Source organism: Lepidothrix coronata, unplaced genomic scaffold (assembly GCF_001604755.1).
Source record: "Lepidothrix coronata isolate B3197 unplaced genomic scaffold, Lepidothrix_coronata-1.0 Scaffold69, whole genome shotgun sequence".
Taxonomy (NCBI): Eukaryota; Metazoa; Chordata; class Aves; order Passeriformes; family Pipridae; genus Lepidothrix; species Lepidothrix coronata.
The window spans coordinates 3,725,587-3,743,492 of NW_016690249.1; the positions used below are offsets into that span (position 1 = coordinate 3,725,587).

The window sequence follows — 17,906 nt, forward strand, 5'->3', positions numbered from 1 at the left end:
TATACAGCAGTAAAGTACTTATTTATAAATTACTTACATGAAGAAGATAATTTGGTCAGATATTAGGTATATAGAATGTCTATGATTAAATTTTCAGGTATTTATTATAGAAAATAAAAATGTGGTTTGGTTTTACTTCTGGTGGAAGTATTTTCCAGTACAAATATATGCGATTTTTAATTTCTGTGCAATTTTCATAGTTTTTCTCCCTCATTTCTTCAAAGATCTTTAATAATGAAAATGTGATTTAGATTTCTCTGTTTTTTATTAAATCTATTAAAACCAGCCTTCCTTTATTAACAGTCCCTTCTCTGATTTTCTGGGGAAACTAAATTATATGCCAGTCAAAGCTGCCACTTCCAGAAACACATTGCAATTTAAATAGCAACTCCAGCAGACACAGGTGAGGACAGTTCATTGTGATATACCAACACCAGGCTGCTACACAAAGCCAGATTAGTCTCTTGAGCAGACCCAAGAATACCTGGTGCACATTTCCCACAGAATGAGCGCAGTCCTCGGAGGGCTGGCTCTGTAGTCGTATGGAAAGATACTAGGCTGAGATGGAGTGGTCACCATGCTGATGATTTAATCTTACTGGGTTTTGTAGAGGTCAGTTTACAGACTCCTAGGCAGCTGCTCTGCATAACTGTGACTGCTGCAAGGGTACTGGTACCTAATCAAGTTAGAAAAGATTAGCAAAGATAGCAGGGGTTTAAACTGTTAGAATATATAAAGCGAGAAGATTATCTAGCAAATCTTTTTTCTAAGTATTTTCAACTATTATTAATGTCAAATGAACAAAAAAAGGTAGATAATAGTGTTACATTTTAATTCTGTGCATAGGTAAGCTCGGTTCTTCCTGTAAAAGAAAAAAAATCTCTCTCAAGAAAAAGCCTTATTCTTTCAAACTCTGTTGATAAATTATATTTTTACCTGTGATATAATTTCATGGTTCACATCACAACCTGTCAGGTAGCCTCTTGTGAGGAACTAATTCTGAATTCCTTTATTAATAAAATACTAAAAACTATCTTATGGGATTAAAGTTCAGCAAGGAAAACAGTGTTCTTCTACAGAGCAGTACATTCCAGTGATCTGTAAGGAGTAGAAAGCAAGTTTACCCTTAAAAGTTTCTGAGGAGAGCTAAGCTTCACAAAAACTCTACTTTAGCCACTATAAAAGAGAGTTTTTAATTAAATGCAGAATTTTACTGTAAAAAGAACAGACTTTACTTATGTCAAAATGCTCCTTTAGAAGCCACATAAAACTGTAAAAGACAGTATATGAAAAAGATTTCTTATAGAAAAGAAGAACACCATCCCATGAAGCAGATTTCCAGATGTTTGGAAACATTAGAATTTCCTGTCAGTATATTTAGGTAACATTAAAATGAGGTTAACTTTCCATTCTGCCATCTCTCCTCAAAGATCAAAGAAGACTCACTGCATAAATTGCCTTATCGGTAGTTTGTTGAAGTAAACTATGGAAACAACTTTATAAGAAGCAGTAGTCTCCTTTTGTTGGTTACAGTATTACCAAGCAAATGTTTCTTAAAATTAACCATATTTTTAGCCTCATTTTTACTAAATTCAGAGAGAAAAAGTATAATACACCAAATTTGAATATATAATAAATGGATAGAAGTAAAGAGAGAACAGAAAACTCCCTCACTGTGTTCAACTAAAGCATATTAATTAGTGTAATGTCTAATGAAATATGTGTACATAAGCATAAATGTAATCAACAATATGTTTGTACTGATAATTTTAAAGTTTTATTTAGGATCAGTTTAGGGGGATCTGGGCACTTACAAAGTCTTTGAAAAGTAGATTGCATCCCTAGAGACCTGTTGTGACCTACAGAACCCAATTGGGAATTCATTGACTTAAATGAAAGTAGAGTGGCAAAAATTCAAATGTTACAATAAAAATACCCACCTGTCCTTCCCCAACTGATGAAATATTACCTGTATTAAATACTTCTAGGGGCTGTAGTTGCAAGTTAGCGTGAGATTCTCCTGTTCTTGAGAAAGTATGAGGTTTTGAGGGATTTTGGTAATGGTTTTGTGGTTGTTTTGAGGTTTTCTTGAATGCTTAATAATTTCTGTTTAAGGAAAAATAATGCTACTGGAAGAGAGATTAGTAAATTCTTGGAAATACTGTACAAGTTTACTGTGCAGCTCATACAACCTTTCAGATATATAAAATACACATCCTTCCATGGAAGTTGAGGTTTTATAAAAGAGCGGTGGTTGGTTTCTTTAATTTTTTCTAAAGATGAGCTGGTTTCAATTATCCTGAAGTTACTGTAGGAAGCCAGTTTGTAACATGCATATTTACAAAAATAATCAAGATGAAAACAAGTGTAACAAAAGAGGGATTTTTTTTTTTTTTTTATAGCTTATCTAGTCCTATACGTACATTTTCTTTAAATACGTTTAAGACAGAGCCTTTGAGTTTCAGCTTCACCCGGACTTTGGTGCTACCTGAGTGATTTATTTCCTTTTATTTCTTTGCAAAATGTAGTTTTAAGAAATACTTCACTGGCTATTTCAAAGCTCCTTTCCAAATCCCAGTCTATCCCTTAAGTTTATCCCTTAAAATATCCCTTCAGAAGAAACTTGACAAGGACAAGAACTGATAGCATCTGCCAATTCCAGTTCTCTGTGCTCCAGTGTCACAACCTTGCTTTCTTGAAATGACATCTAGTTTAATTTTATTTTTTTTCTTATTTGAATGAGTTTGAAACATTTTCCAATTAGAGTTAGGAACTAAGTCTATTTATTTCATATTGTGTCTTTAACACACTCCTTGTGTGTTAAAAAGGTTTAAATATCTGGACATGGATTTAATTTCATTATAATTTTGCTGGGGCTTTGAAAAAAAAATTTAAGTTTTGATTTTTTTCAAACACACTGAAATATCAAGTATTCATTTATTCATCTCTCCTTTTTATATCATTGTTAACAATACCAGACATAGTTTTATGTCATATAATTTTTTATTCAGTTTGTTGTCTGGTTTTAAAGAGATGAGTTGTTTTTCTTCTTACTCTTACTTGTAGAGGTTCTCTTATTTTTAAACCTTTTTGAAGTCATCTTGAAATATAAAAATAGAACATCTGTGGCAGATCTGGTTTGAACGTATTTCACATTTCAGGATCCAAGGAGATCTGGTGGTCTGTGGTATTCGCTTGTTAATTTCTTGATGAATGGGTAGAAAGGCCACGAAGTGCACTCAGTACAGCACGTCTTCCGAAGATAGATGATCTCAAATAAATTCTATTCCCAATCACTTTTTGATTTGTTAGGTGTTAAACCGTTTCTTTGTAAGGACAGTGTTTACAAGCCTTGTAATGAGACAGCCCTGTGAGACCTTACTCCTCTTGCTGTAATTTTGATAAATGGAACTCTAATTCATAAAGGATATAGTGATTGAAGGGCAACTCTGGGTCTCGTACACTTTCATTTAGATAAATGTTTGGTACAGTATAGCAAAACTGAGGTGCACTCAACAAAGTGATAAATTTTAACAACAGCCAAACCAGAGCTTTTTTCCATCAAGACAAAGAAGCACTATTTACTGTATTTCCTTTAAATAAATGTATTTTTAATATTATGAACCAGAATGGATTTTAGAAACATTTGTCTTATTGCTAAGCTCCAAATTTGTGAAACTAATTTAATGTCTTCTATTCCACCATGTTTCTTACACCTGTGTCTGGCAATATTTCTATAACCTCATACCCTCATCACAAGGGATTTAAAATACCCCAAATTTCATGTTCTTGTGATGTTATTTTGAGTGTTATTAATAATCTGGGGCTTTGGACTTTTTTTCTTGTAATTTTAAAAATATATTTTCGTGCATAAATAATTTTAAAGAATTGTCATAATCAGTTACTACAGAAATGGTTGACTCTAAGATTACACCGGATTAGTACTTTTCAAGTAATTAATTTGAAGATTATCACATTTTATAAAGCTCAGAAACTTACATAACACTCACTAGAACTACCAAAAAGGAAGAGAACACTGTTTTCATGCTTTCTTCCTTCACTGTGTTAGTTCATCTCAGGCCTGGTCTTCTATAATGTCACATGCTTCACAATGGGAGCTGTTACTTGTGTCAAACTCCCGTGCTGTAAACACAGTTTTAACAAGATCCTGACCTACTGATTAAATACTCAGGATGATTCTGGTGTATTAAAACTGAAATTCTGTTACAGCACATTAATTCTTTGTGTTTTTCCAAGCTCCTACCTTTCTTGCTTCTTTTTGTGAATTAGAGACAAAAAAAAAATACAAACCAAACATAAAACCCCAAAATCTTACACATGATACTGAAAACTTCTCCAACCATTAGATAACTGATCCAGTTTTATATTGGACAGATAATTACAGTTAGTTGTATTAAGTAAAAAACCTATGCAAGTGAGATAATGATCACAGCCTAATAACTGAACACACCAAAACACAGCATATTAGTATAGAGCAGCATTGTCTTAATCACTATCAATATGGATGTAATGGAGACAGCAACAAACAGGAAGACTAGACATGCTGTCCTTAATTTTGAGCTTTGTGAAAAAAATGCTTACTTGTTTGTCTTTACATTTTCAGAGTTTCAGAATATAGTTTCAGAAATAGCAATTGGGGTAATAACAATACTGAATAAAAGGTTAATATTAGGCAATGTAAAACATGAGTTATCTCAACCTATGATGAAGTCCCATATCAAGTGGTATGTTAACAGTGATCTTCAAACAGAATAAACACACCCACAGAAAAATATGCCTCTAGCATTTTTATTTATATCCTGTGACTCTGATGTGCACAAATTAATTAAAAGACTCTTACTAATTATAAGAGTAGGAGGTAAAATCTTAACACCTTCCCGACTGTAATAACAAAACTGCCTGACACATCAGCTCCATTTCATGTATCTATTTTCACTAACCTATCTGCTTACTATATTCCTGTTAGTTGTTCTGTATTAATAGGAGGCCACGAGTCTTTCTGGGCTTTACCTCAACATTTTACATCTGCCATAGTAGTATGTACAGAAACAGAATCACAGAATATTCTGAGTTGGAAGGGACCCACAAGGATCATCAAGTCCAACTCTTAAGTAAATGGCCCATATGGGGTTTAAACCCACAACCTCGATGTCATTAGCACCATGCCCTAATTCATCCTGTTTAAGTTCAGGCATTGTGGAAAGCAAACAAAATCCACATGTGCGTGGTTTTGCTCAGATTTCACACATCATTCTGTAGTTTAGTAGGAAGCAAATTTCTAAATTATCCTATAAAAAGGAGAAATTACTTTTGGATTTTATTTCTTGGTTGACAGAAGTGGAGATGCCCAGATCTTGTATGGTCCAAGGTGAAAGTGCAGCATTTTCCGTTTAAGAAAAAAAAATAGAAAGCTTTCTTACCTGAGGCTATTGTGAATCCATAGTACTGAAAATAAAACTTATGACCTATCCCCAGCTAAGAAAAAAAATCCTGTGAGGAAGTCACAACAGTTACATGAAAACTATTTATTATATGAAAAATACTTATGATTCTATCATTTGACCAAATAATGAATAATTTTTTATATCATGAGAATAAACTCTTGATCTTCCCAAAATGTAATAAGGTATATCTCCTGCCATAAGGAACCATCAGGCTGAATAGAAAAAGTCAGTTGTAGTCAAGAAAAATGAGTATTACCCATGATAACCTTTGGGTAATTGGCAAATGTCCATACACTAACATTTTTACTGTGCTCCTTAAAAACACACACACAGATGCACACCAAAGTTCTCTCACTGTGCTTGTCTTTTTTCTGTCTTTTCTGAATCTCTACATAGCCTCCCTTGTTGTTACTGTATATTGAGATAACCCATCTCCTACTTCACCATCCTGTCTCACCTATCTCAAAAGAAAAAAATCCTGACAGATTTTGGATTCCTGAAAGCAGCTTCTTAGTTTCAAGTAGGTGGTGTGCTCTCCCAGAGATCAGTCAGAGTCGGGGCACCAGGAATCCAAGAGAAACTCCTGCATTTGAATTTCTTGCAGGTGGAAAACTAATGGAACAACACTGAGCACAAAGTAAATACCAATTATTAAAACCAGAACTTTGGTCTTTGCAGAACAGTTTGTATTTTATTCAGGACAGGACAGAAAAAAGAGTAAGACTGCATATTTTGTAAACCTTGGTAAAGTTTTAGAAAATGTTTCTTCCCTTTATCGATAAAGATGATTTATACTGTATTTGTTTTACTACTTGACTGTGGTTGTTTTATTCAGCTAAATTCACAACATTTGTAACTTTTTTAGGCACTGAAGAGGATGTAGTGAAGTCAAAGAAAACTTTCCGAAGTCAAGCTGTGGTAAATCAGAATGCAGAAACAGAACTTATGCTGGAAGGAGATGATGATGCTGTTAGCCTGCTCCAAGAGAAAGAGATTGATAACCTTGCAGGTAATTATACTTTTCATTGGAACTAAGATATGAGCCAAAAAGGCTCTTTTAAACTTGTTAGCTCTTAACCTTTATGGTTAGTGTCTTAGTATTGACAACTAAGCATATAATTGCAGTATGAACAGATTCTTTGTATTCTGGATTTTATTACTCCTTCCCTACTTCCAGGAACCGATAATCAGGGGAACTGATTACAAAGCATTTGCCCATTGTACAATCTTTGAGCAAAGATGTGAGAAATAGCAATACCTCAAGTGCCTTTATTACTGCCTGTGATTTGTTGAAAAGTCTGTAAAAAACACTGTGGAAACACTTTTTTTTTTAATTATCTTTTTAAATGGAAATGCAGACTAATTTTACAACTCAGTTTTGTGAGTCAGAGTGTGGCTGTGTGCATTCATGACCTGCTCCCAAGTGCCACACAGCTTGTGGAGAGACACCTACACTCCTCCTGGCCTCCACTTCTCGCAGTGATAGAGTTTAGGGGGATCTGTAGTATCTCAACCCATCTGTCATAGCAGGAGAAAAAGTTGCCCATTCTGAGCGAGGACTAAGACAGAATGAAGCTGTAACCAAACTATGAACTTTGTTAATTAGCATACAAGCTGGGAATGAACCCTCCATAAATATGCACACGAGACAGCCCTTCTGGTCCTTTCTCCCTGGGTGAAGGATGCAGTGAGATCCCAGTTTCATCCATCTTCTAGCAGGTTCTGTTACAGATCTGTCTTGAGGCAATACCACCTTTCCTGGGGAAGTAGTCTGGAAATAAAGGCATGTTAAAAGTCAAAAATGCACTCTCAGATGGGATAAAAATGTGAGAACTATGAAATTCGGTATGAAATTTTTTAGATTAATTTACTTTGGAATACATTTATTAAACTACTCCACTGAGGGAAAGTTTTGTAATGTCATGATTTTTTTCTTCATAATTGAATTTCTAAAATATCTGTCTTTGCTCTATGCTTTCTTCTGATTCCATAGTGGAAGTCTGTAGCAAAGCCAACATCATAAACGGATGACTAAAAAATAAAAATAAAACCAAAGCAAAACAAAAAGAAAAAACTCACCCAATCAAATAAAAAAAAAATTGCCTCTGTGGAAGTTAGTCTCATACTTTGAAACTAGAGCAGAGCAGAGGGGGGAAATAAATGCTTTTATATGGGAGCAACAATCAGTGTATGTTTATCACAGTTAATATGTCAATCTGCTTGCTTTCTCAGTCTGCAGCTAACCATTGCTGAGACACTGTTGTCTAAAGTCAATAAAGTAGTGCATCAAGCAGGACTATGAGTGGGAAAATTTGATCAGTGTCCCTTTCTCCTTTAGAAGGAAAAACTCAGTACTGCTTTGGCTAAATTCTTATATCTAAGAACAGTACTTCCAATTAGTATGCATAAAGTATCTTAAAAAGCTGTTTAAAGGCAGCAATATTCATTTACACTGATATATTGATTAAAACTGCTAAGTGGGTATGAAAAATTCGTACCCTATTTGGAAAATCTGTCAGCTATGACGTTCTTCTCTGTGTCTTAACACTGCAATTTCGTTCAAACACACTGATGCAATACAATCCTTATGGCTACCTCCCTCTGCAAAGACCTGGTATTTTAGTGTGTCCTTAAGTATTAATGTGCAATGTATCCTGTTACTCGAGACTGCTGCCGGATGACATTCCCTTCTCCTTCAGGACATGGCACAGTCATTCTAGTCCTTTGCTTTTACAGTTTGTAGAAACTGGGAGATATTGTCAGTATTGCAAAAGCAGAAATAATAGTGAAACAAATCAACTTTTGAAATATTGGCAGGATGACTTTGTGTTCCCCATCAATGCTAATAGAGCAAGCAAACTGCTTCCAGGTGTGGTGAGGTGATGGGATAAAACCAAAACCTGTGAACTTCTCAGAAAGAACCTACATTCCACTATCTGATTTTTACTATTAGATTAACTGCAGCCTTTGCTACTTGACTCTCACTCATTTTTGGAGCTGAAATGATTTTGAGAGTTAATAGTCACACACAGTATCGTATGTGTCTTCTGTAAATTTTGCCCACTGACCAAAAAAACCTGAATCCCCCAATACCCTCTGTTTAGCTACCAATTTTGCATGATTTTGCATGTAGCGATATCACTGGTTTTCACAGTTTTCAATATATAGAATGTGACTCTGAAACTTGAGTCCAATAACTGAAATCAAGAAAACAGTAGGCAAGGAAGTTAGGTTTTATGCCTAAGAAGGTTAGAACAACTTCTAATGGCTCTGAAGAGCGGGTCCCAACAAAGCCACATTCTCCATTCTTGTCTAATTCTAAAGAGATATATAGTTCAGTATACACGATCAGGATATCTTTGGGATATATCAAGTTATGGTATAGCACAGCATCATTTATATCTAGTTACTTTTCAAAGTGGAATGACACATAGGAATTTCTATATTCAGATATGCCTCCAATTTAACTTTAAAGCTTAAATCAATTTAAACCCGGTTTACAACGATTTGGACTGTCTCAGTAAAGGACAGGAATTAAACAAAATCTTTATAAACCAGGTTTCAATTGATTTAAGATTGCCCACGTTTTAGTAAAACAATTTAGCATTGTTTATTCCATTAACTAAGGCACATTTTAAACAGATGAGACCTTAGGTTTCAGAAAATTTTTAACTAAGAGAATATAAATAGTAAAATATTTTTATTTGTGAACTTAAAACTGAAATAAAGGAAAGTTTGAAACAGATTGAGATCATTCTTAGGAAGTTATCTGTGCATACCTTTGGTTCCAGAGACTCTTTATAGTTTTTCATCAACCATGTGGCACAAATCAGTGTAAAGTTCTCTTTGATAAATTGCATATGGATGGAGAATTTTTAAATAATTATAGTCTGAATATTTGTATTATATAATCTTATATTCCATATATTGCAATTGCAGTTGGTCAGATTTCATTATATTAAGCAACATTTTAATAAAATATAAAAATCTGATTCCATGTTATTATAGTTAAGAATTATGACTTATAGGTTTGCATCATGATTTTTAACCAAAGGAGTATTGAAACTGTCTTACAATATGAGTTAGCAAAAGACTTTGTTCTCGTTTCAGCATTTACATATTAAAATATTTTGCATGTTTCTGTTTCAGTTTTAGCTCCTTTTCTTCCCAGACTGTTCACTTCAAGAGGCAAGTCACATCTCTCTTAGAACTAATGATTGAGATAGCCCAGTCAATTTTAACAGTTTCCTAATATATTGTGAATCTGTGGTAATACAATCAAACCCACTGTAGTGAATTGATACTACTAACTCTTGGCCTTTTCTTTTCTGCTTATATTTCCTAAAGCTGCAGTAGGGCTCTTAAATACTTACCTTTTCTCTTAAGATCCTGAGAATGTAAATTTGCTAACAGTTTGTCTCCTGCTTAGTAGGCGATTTTTTCAGAATGAAAAATATGTGGATGTGTTCTGATATTGTAAGCTTGCATTCTTACAGGGAAATATGTTCTAATAGATATTGAATTTTCTTTTCCCAAAGTTGTTTTTTTTAAAGCACCGATCTTGTAGTAAACTAGATCATTAAAAAATAAAATAAATGTTGATCCACTCTAATTTTATGAACTTTACATTTTAGAAAGACGTTCTCTTTTGCAAGGACACATTTGACTTGCTGAGACTTGTTTGTGTGCATTTCAGAGCAGAATTTAGCCTTAATGACATTTTTGAAAGATATATGTTCTTAACTGGAGCATGTTTCATCTATTTTGTCATATAGCTGGTGATAACAACAAATATGTCCCAGCCAAGCAAAGTAATCTTGACAGAGTCTTTTGCTACCCTCTAAAAGAGTAGTTTCTAGAAAGAAAGAAAGAAAGAAAGATAGAAAGAAAGAAAGGAAATAAAAATAGGAGGATATGAGGCTTTGGGTTATTTTAGGAAGACAAAAGGCTTTGGAAGGCATCTGTCTGGTTACTTGCGTGGGCTCAATCAACTCAGAATCTGACTTCCTCATCAGCCATGGTGAATTACAGCCTCTCAACAGTCTTGCAAGAATAAATATATGTTATTCATTCCATTATATGAGCAGATTGAGCAATTCATCCAGGTAAACACAAAGAAAGCCACTAACTGCCTTTAATGCACCTTAGTCTTAATGTATCTTAACCTTCACTAGAGAACCTTCTCTTCTTCTTGGACATTTGTCTCTAGGTAGAGACAATGCAGATGTGCTAGGAAGATTTGAGAGAGCTACAACATCCTATCACTGCCCTAATTTTAGAAACTCTGAACTTCAGTGTAGAAATATTTCTAGAAAAAAGCATTATTGCTGTTAAACAAGAGCTGATGTTCTGTCCAAGCCAGCAAGGGTAGCTGGCCCACATTGGCTTGAGAACTAAATGTGATAAGCCTTCTATCCAGACTTCTTGAGAGTGTGCTGAGTGTGTTGGCTCACTGCCCTGTGCTAAAGAACACACTAGGTCATGAAGATTTGACAGCCTGTATTATTATTAATGGGATATAAGACCTTTCACTTCCAGGTCATCTGTTTGAAGTCCAGACAAAACTGGTGGTAACCAAACATTTTCAACATCTGTTTTGTGGCCTATGCAAAATAAGCCTTTTGTCTCATTTCAGACAAACTAACAGAAATCATCATAATTTTGAGCACTTTCCAATTGAAAAAGTACTTGATGCTGTCATTAGAGAAATTGGAAGAGTGCCAAAAGTTTACTACATAGAGTTACAGTTAAAATTGCATAGCAGTTAAAAAAAAAAAAAATCAGCCCATAGGGAAATTTTCTATTCCTAGTTCTAACAAAGAACTCATTTACATTTCTGAAGTTATTTTGAAGTCTTGCGTAGGACCAGATGCAGTAATAAAAACACAAACACACCAAGGAACTGCATCTAAAGCCACTAAAAACTTGCAAATTAAGTATTTGTTGGAAAACTTAAACATGACTGACTCATCTTTATATGTATATTATGCATTTCATAGTTGTACATTTATATTTTGAGTTATGGTAATATTTCTTATGGCCAAAGTCTGACATGGAATTTTCTTTACAAGACCTGACCAGTGTAGACAATCTCTGGTAGGCAATGCTGTTGTCACCTTTTTTTAACCTATTCTTAAGGAGTAATGAAGGAGCATATTTTCTTGCATTTTCTTCTGTTACCATCTCAAAATGATTTTGAGATATGTAGGATTATTTCTCATGTTTTTGTTAATGGTGTTAGACAAACAGTAGATTTTCTTAATTAAGAAAAAAAAGAACAAAAACTAGGGCCTCTACGAAGAAGGCAGAATTTCTAAATTATTAGATTTTGCGGGAATATAAAAAAATAATTTGTTTGGGGGCAACCAGAGAAAGTTTTGTTATGTTATCTGCTGTTAGAGTAATAGGCTTAAAGAACTGAACAGCACATTATATTATCTCCAGCAGTGACCACAGCCTGTCCAGGAAGTTTAGGAGCAGAGGAGAGGAATCATTGTCATCCCTCTCAGCTCCTGGAGAGCAAAGAATGACAGTGGTTACCAGAGTAATCTCATCTTTCCAACCCTTCTCCTCCCTCCCTGGTGTGTCCTCTCCCAAGAGGCTTGGAGAGCCCTGCTGTCTGCCACGTGCAGCAGTTGCCATCCATACACCAGGGGCTCTGATGGTCTGGGGTGCCCCAGGGGGCAGAAAGCAGCAACCACAGGGGAAACGCAGGAAGGACTGTAGCAAGTACACAGTGATTAGCTTCCTAATATTTCTCTCTCAGGCTCTAACAGCTTGCACTTCTAATCCTTCCAGAGTCAGAGGTAGTAGTTATTAGCTTTCTTTCTTCCCATTTTCTCTCTCTCTACTCTCTCTTACACTCTCTTTCTCTCACATTCTCTTTCTCTCTGAAGGTGACTAAAGTACTTTAAGCTTTACCATATTTTATTCCTTTTTCTTTAAGAAACTATGTGTGTATATATGCACACACATCAGTTAAATAACAAATTTCAAAGTTTCAATAGAAAACACCAAAAAAGTCATAATATTTCTCCTAGTTTTTCAAGCTTCTTGGTGAAAACTATTCACTGAATTCAGCATGCATTACTGAGTAGTTTTCTCCCTTCAAACTTCATTATTCTTGCAAATTAGTGTTCAAGATAGGAATTTCACTGGGGGGGTTTCTTGTCTGGGAAAGTGACAGGAATGTGGAAGAAGAGTGATTCCACTTCCCATTCTATGATACATACGTAACCACACAAACCTTGTACTTCCAAACATGGAAATTCAATTCAGCCAGCTTTCTGTGGTCTCTGGTATTATGATATTATATATTCAGATTTTGATCCTCAAGTCTAAGTATAAAAAAGAAAAACATATTTGTATGAGTTTAATTTAGAATATAGATTGAAGCATAAACTGAAAGCAGTTATACTTTTGATATGTAGTTGGCTTTCACATTGAAAAAGAAAAAGGCCCAGTTTCTATAACATACTATTTTTAAACATCTCAGTGTTTATTCTAGTCATTTTTTCCACATTACTATAGAGAATAGCATAATATTTTATAGGATGTTTGTCAGTCACATATGATAGTGCTTCTAAGCACAGTTTTAAGACCTCTTCTCTTTGTACCTTAGTACACCCACTTAAGATCTGAGCATCTTCAACTTTTAAAATGGCAGCCAAATATCTTGCTTTCCAAGCTTTAAAACTGTATTTATGAGTCGCTCTGAGAGTGCCTCATGTGCTCTTACTGTCCACTCATATGTCTATTTAAATTTCCTTTTTTTCCCCATAACTTGAAAAACTTTTTATTTGAAATTTCTGAGGCTGCAAAATTAGACTACAGTGGAGCCTACAACTTCACAGATCTGTCTCCCTTATCCCAAGGTACCACACCCTGGATGGAACTGGTTAACTGATAAAAGATCAAGCTGATTAGCTACTTGATATATAGGAGACTGCAGAAAGACAGGCCTAGGCATAGAGACTCCACCATTTTGCATCTTTTTTTATCTTCACTATGCAGCTGGTTCCCTTTCAAAAATCCCTGTAATCTTCATAAAAATATATTGGGACTGGCCAACATAGATTAGTGATAGGAATGTACCCAGAACTGTATTAACAGTAGCTATGTTTAAACTAAGCACTTTCATTGGCCTATGGAAGGATTTTTTTTCCCCTCTGATGTTATAGAAGCAAACTAAAAAAATCTATCAAGAAGACAGTCTTGGTTTCGTTAACCAGAAATTGTACCAAAGATAGCTTCATCCCATGCTTTTGACTTGTCTTTCCAAAAAAGGTTTATGTGAACATCCTCTGTCAGCCTCTATCTTTGTAACTTCTGTACCTGGAAGCCATTTTGGAGAAACTTTTAAACAGGAGTAAGGACTTCGGAAGCAATAAAATTCCAGCAATGGATTCAGGCTGTTGAAGAAAGAAGTCTTCATGACAGAGCCTGCCACATCACTTCTCCTTTTATTAGGTACCAGAGAACCTTTGTGGAAGTACCACAACTTTGGGAAAGCAAAACGTGCAGTCAACGAGTGGACACAGTTGCACTAGAAAACATTCTCTATATGTTCTGCTGTTTAGAGATACTCATAGTTTCAGAAAATTTTGAAGTTACAACTACTGCACCTCAGGTAATTTTTTCAAATATACCTGTCAAGTTAGATGCTGACCCAACAATTTATTTTGTTGTTCCCACACACATATAGGAGTTAGTATCCAAATAGTTGAACTTTAAAGTACCACAAGGTACCTGAACATAATATTTCTGTTCACTATGGTCTGAAGAAGTACAAAAGCTTACAGCCTGAAGAGCTTTTCTAGAATGGAGACTAGAAGAAATAAAAGCTGAGAGGCTCACATCTTTCCTTTAATTTCTAATCAATTGAGCTCTATTGGCTTGACAAGGTGCACAAACTGGACTGTGTAAGAACCTGCCAAGTCTGATTCACTCAGGCTGGGAACTGGGATTTGATCCCTTGTATTACTGACTCATTATCACAATTTCCTGTTTCAGTGGTATACTGTTATAGCGGGATGCTCTCTCTGCATTCTCTTTTCTTCTTTGAACATTAAATATGCTTTTCTAAGGTATGGTTTTGTTACTTTTTGATTAAATAGGCAGCTATAGTGATTTTCTCAGAGAGAAAAACTGTCCCTTATGTGGGCATGTTCAGCATCACTTAAGGTTTTCTAGGTTGAAAATGTACCATAAGTTTTACCTGAAAATGAGGAGGAAGCTAGTGCAGGTCATACTGCATTTCTGTAGTATACTCACATCTGGATGCACTCCTTAGCAATCAAGTTCTTACTTTCTAAAACATCTTAATTTACTCAGTCCTTCCAAGGTATAGCTGCAGGCAGAGCACGCTGCATGAATCTAATTTTGAAGTGGCGAATGTGTGCATTGCAGTAGTGAGGTCCCTATCCCAAACATTTACATTTCTGGCCAGATGTGAATCATTAAGAGAAGCCTTGATTATTATTAATACCTGATCATCTGGCAGGTTGGTGCTTGGACACATCCTGGAAAAATACTAAAACCATGTAAGCCATTCAGAGCTTCAGCACAGTTCAAAGGTTCTCATGTGTGTCACAGAGCAAATCAGACTTTATCTGCAAAAGGGGGCAAAAGTTGCTTTTCTGAGTTGCTTTAGGCTGACACACAGCTAATTGTTCCATGGGACCTTCAGTGATTGAGTAAGATTGACTTTGATATGGTGTTGAGCTTTCTTTGCATATTCTGTAACCGTTCCATTAAGTGGTTGCTTTCTATCATACTTTGAATGACACAAAGAGATACTTATTCCTAAGAATACTGAGAAACGTTTTCCCTTGGGAAGAAGTGCTATTTTGTATTTTTCTTTCAATGAGACTAGGAAGGTAGGGAATTCAAATATATAATATATAATAATATAAATCTATAATATAGTTTATAATAATTTATCTGTGAAGGTGCATATGTCTCAATTCAAATATATGGGAAAGTATGTATATGTTTGAGAGAAAATTACTGTTTTTCTTCTTAAGCAACGCTATCTTTAACTATTTTCATAATCTCATCAAAACTATGTATTTATTTCTTACTGTTTTATTCATAGTTGTAATATGTAAGATTATTTTTACTTACATTTTCTTTTTAATCACACACATTCGCTTGCTGTTATGGCAACCACTTAAGAGAATTGAGTTGCTGTAATTGTTTAGTCATTGTTGCTGAAAAAGACCATTGAAGTTGATCTTTGATGTTAGTAGTAGTAGTGCTACATGCTTTATGGAGGAAAGGGGGGAAAAGTGGGGAAAATTTTGAATATCAAGGCCTATTCACACTGGCAATGACATTTAGACAAACAATAAAATTCAATCCCTCTCTCACAATATGAAACATATGATTTTGCAGGAGTAAAAAGCCAACAAAGTAAGCTTGGATATCTCTGAAAACAGGGGAGTGGAATTGGGGATGTTATTGAGTAGTGGAAGAGAAAACCAAGATTATAGTAATATTTAAACTTACATTCTGGTTTTCTGCATTTAAAAAGTTGTGCAAATTATCTTTATTGAAACTGTTGAAAGTAATGTGTAAAGGGAGCTTTATATGTACATTCTTGTAAAAGCCTTGGCTTGAGTGAAGGAGTTACTGCCTTTATTTGCTATAGAGAAGAACAAAGTGGGGGCAACTATCCTCATGTAAGTTCAATATATTTACTGCAGAAATCTTTTTAAAGGGTAGTTTGAATCAGATTTATGATGACAATGGGAATAAAAATAACTAAATTCTGTGAATTGATTTTAGGAATCTTACCTTGTTTACTTGTTATTTACATGGTCCTGCATGTATTATATTAGTGTTGTTAGTTGGTTGAAATATTTTTCAGACTACAGAGCTTTTCCCAAAGGCTTCTGGTGCCTATACTTCTTTCTGTTTCCATGCTACGTGATTTATATTACATGAAACTGAAGTTTTTGTGTGCGTGAGCATATGTTACACCTAAGTTGCTTCAAGTATAAGAATTTGTACTCATTTTAAATACAACTCAGAGTCAGATCCATTTGGCTTTAAAGTACTGAGGGAATTTCAGTTGTCTTATTTCAGGTACCTTGCAAGTGATTTTTAATAATTATTCATAGTATTTAAAATTCTTGTTTAAGTATCATATCAAATTACAAATTGTAATTTATACAAACTATTTTACATAGTAAAAGTATTAGTTTCAGCTAATCTATGTTGAATATATGTATATATAAAAAAGATTTATATGTTTTTTCTTTTAAAATAGTGTCAGCTAAAAAGTAAATATGTTAATATCCACCACTTTTTTCAGAGTAATTACCAGTAGATTATAGAGTAATAACCAGTAGATTGTAAAATTAAAATTAAATTGATCTAACCAATAGAATATGATTTCAAAGTATTTGTCCCAGCAAATATTTTTTCATCTATAAGTTGCCACCAAAATTTTATTTTAAAAGTTAGACTTCCAGGTCTGCAGCAGCTAAATTTCTTGGTTTTGTAAATCAGCATATAAAAGCATATGCCTTGTCCTCCTTAGGAGTAATTGTACCAAATCTTCTAAGTAGATATACCTGTGGTGTAATCTTCAGGCTTATGAATGTAACACACGTTTAGTTCTTACAGTTAAAAATGACAGTTTATGAAAATGTTTGTAATTACCAGTTCAAAATACCACTCTTTGGGAGCTTTCCTTAAGAGGTATAATTTTACTGCTATTGCCCTAGGACATAGCAAACTTTTAAACCTAATAGAACTTTTCACTTGTCTTGAGTTGCTTTACTTGAACTTGAAAAATACAAGAGCTAAGACGGGAGAACTAAATGTAGGGACAGAAGTCTCTGTTTAACAAAATTACACAGAGGAGGAGGGAGATTACATTCTGCTTCTATTCACTGGGACCTTCTAATTTCACAATCATTTACTTTTGGAAAGAAAATATTATTTTAAAATGTATATGTGCGGTAGCGTTTATTTTAGAAATGTAAATCACATGTGCAGACCACAGGGATCAGGCAAAGGGGAAAATTCACAATTTGAACAGATTGCAAGACCTGTGGATGTGAAGTGTTGTCTGGTTTCGTTTTAAGGCCAGAACTTCTTTGGTAGGTCGCTGCCTCTCTGCTGCGGGGTGCCCCGATCACTTCGGAGAGGTGTGGAAGAGACAACGAAAAGATCCTTAAAAAGAGGTGCTTTTGCTTAGCGTCCCAACAGCTGACAAGCGCCCTAGACGCGTGTCACCTCCACAAACCCCAGGCTCTTGGGCGAAGCTGGGCAGCCACATGTTGGCTTTTCCCCCGAAGTGCCCTGGGTGCCTCCGGCGGCTCCTGTGCTGCGCAGGGAGCGCCCGGCAGCATCCCCAGGTGCCGCTCCCCCGGGCAGCACAGCCCCGGTCCCGTGCTTCTCCGAGGCTGCAGTTGCGCTAGAAATGAATAT

The 17,906-nt window shown here is 35.1% G+C and overlaps 1 protein-coding gene across 5 annotated transcripts in view; it reads left to right on the forward strand.

The window, feature by feature from the left end:
- The window catches only part of NBEA (neurobeachin), a 485,382-nt gene that overhangs the window by 308,879 nt on the left and 158,597 nt on the right, over positions 1 to 17,906 (forward strand). For all 5 annotated transcript variants that reach the window (XM_017818603.1, XM_017818604.1, XM_017818605.1 and 2 more), the window contains one exon: positions 6,331 to 6,474. In XM_017818603.1, coding sequence (XP_017674092.1) covers positions 6,331 to 6,474 — 144 coding nt within the window. The remainder of the gene's footprint in view (positions 1 to 6,330; positions 6,475 to 17,906) is intronic.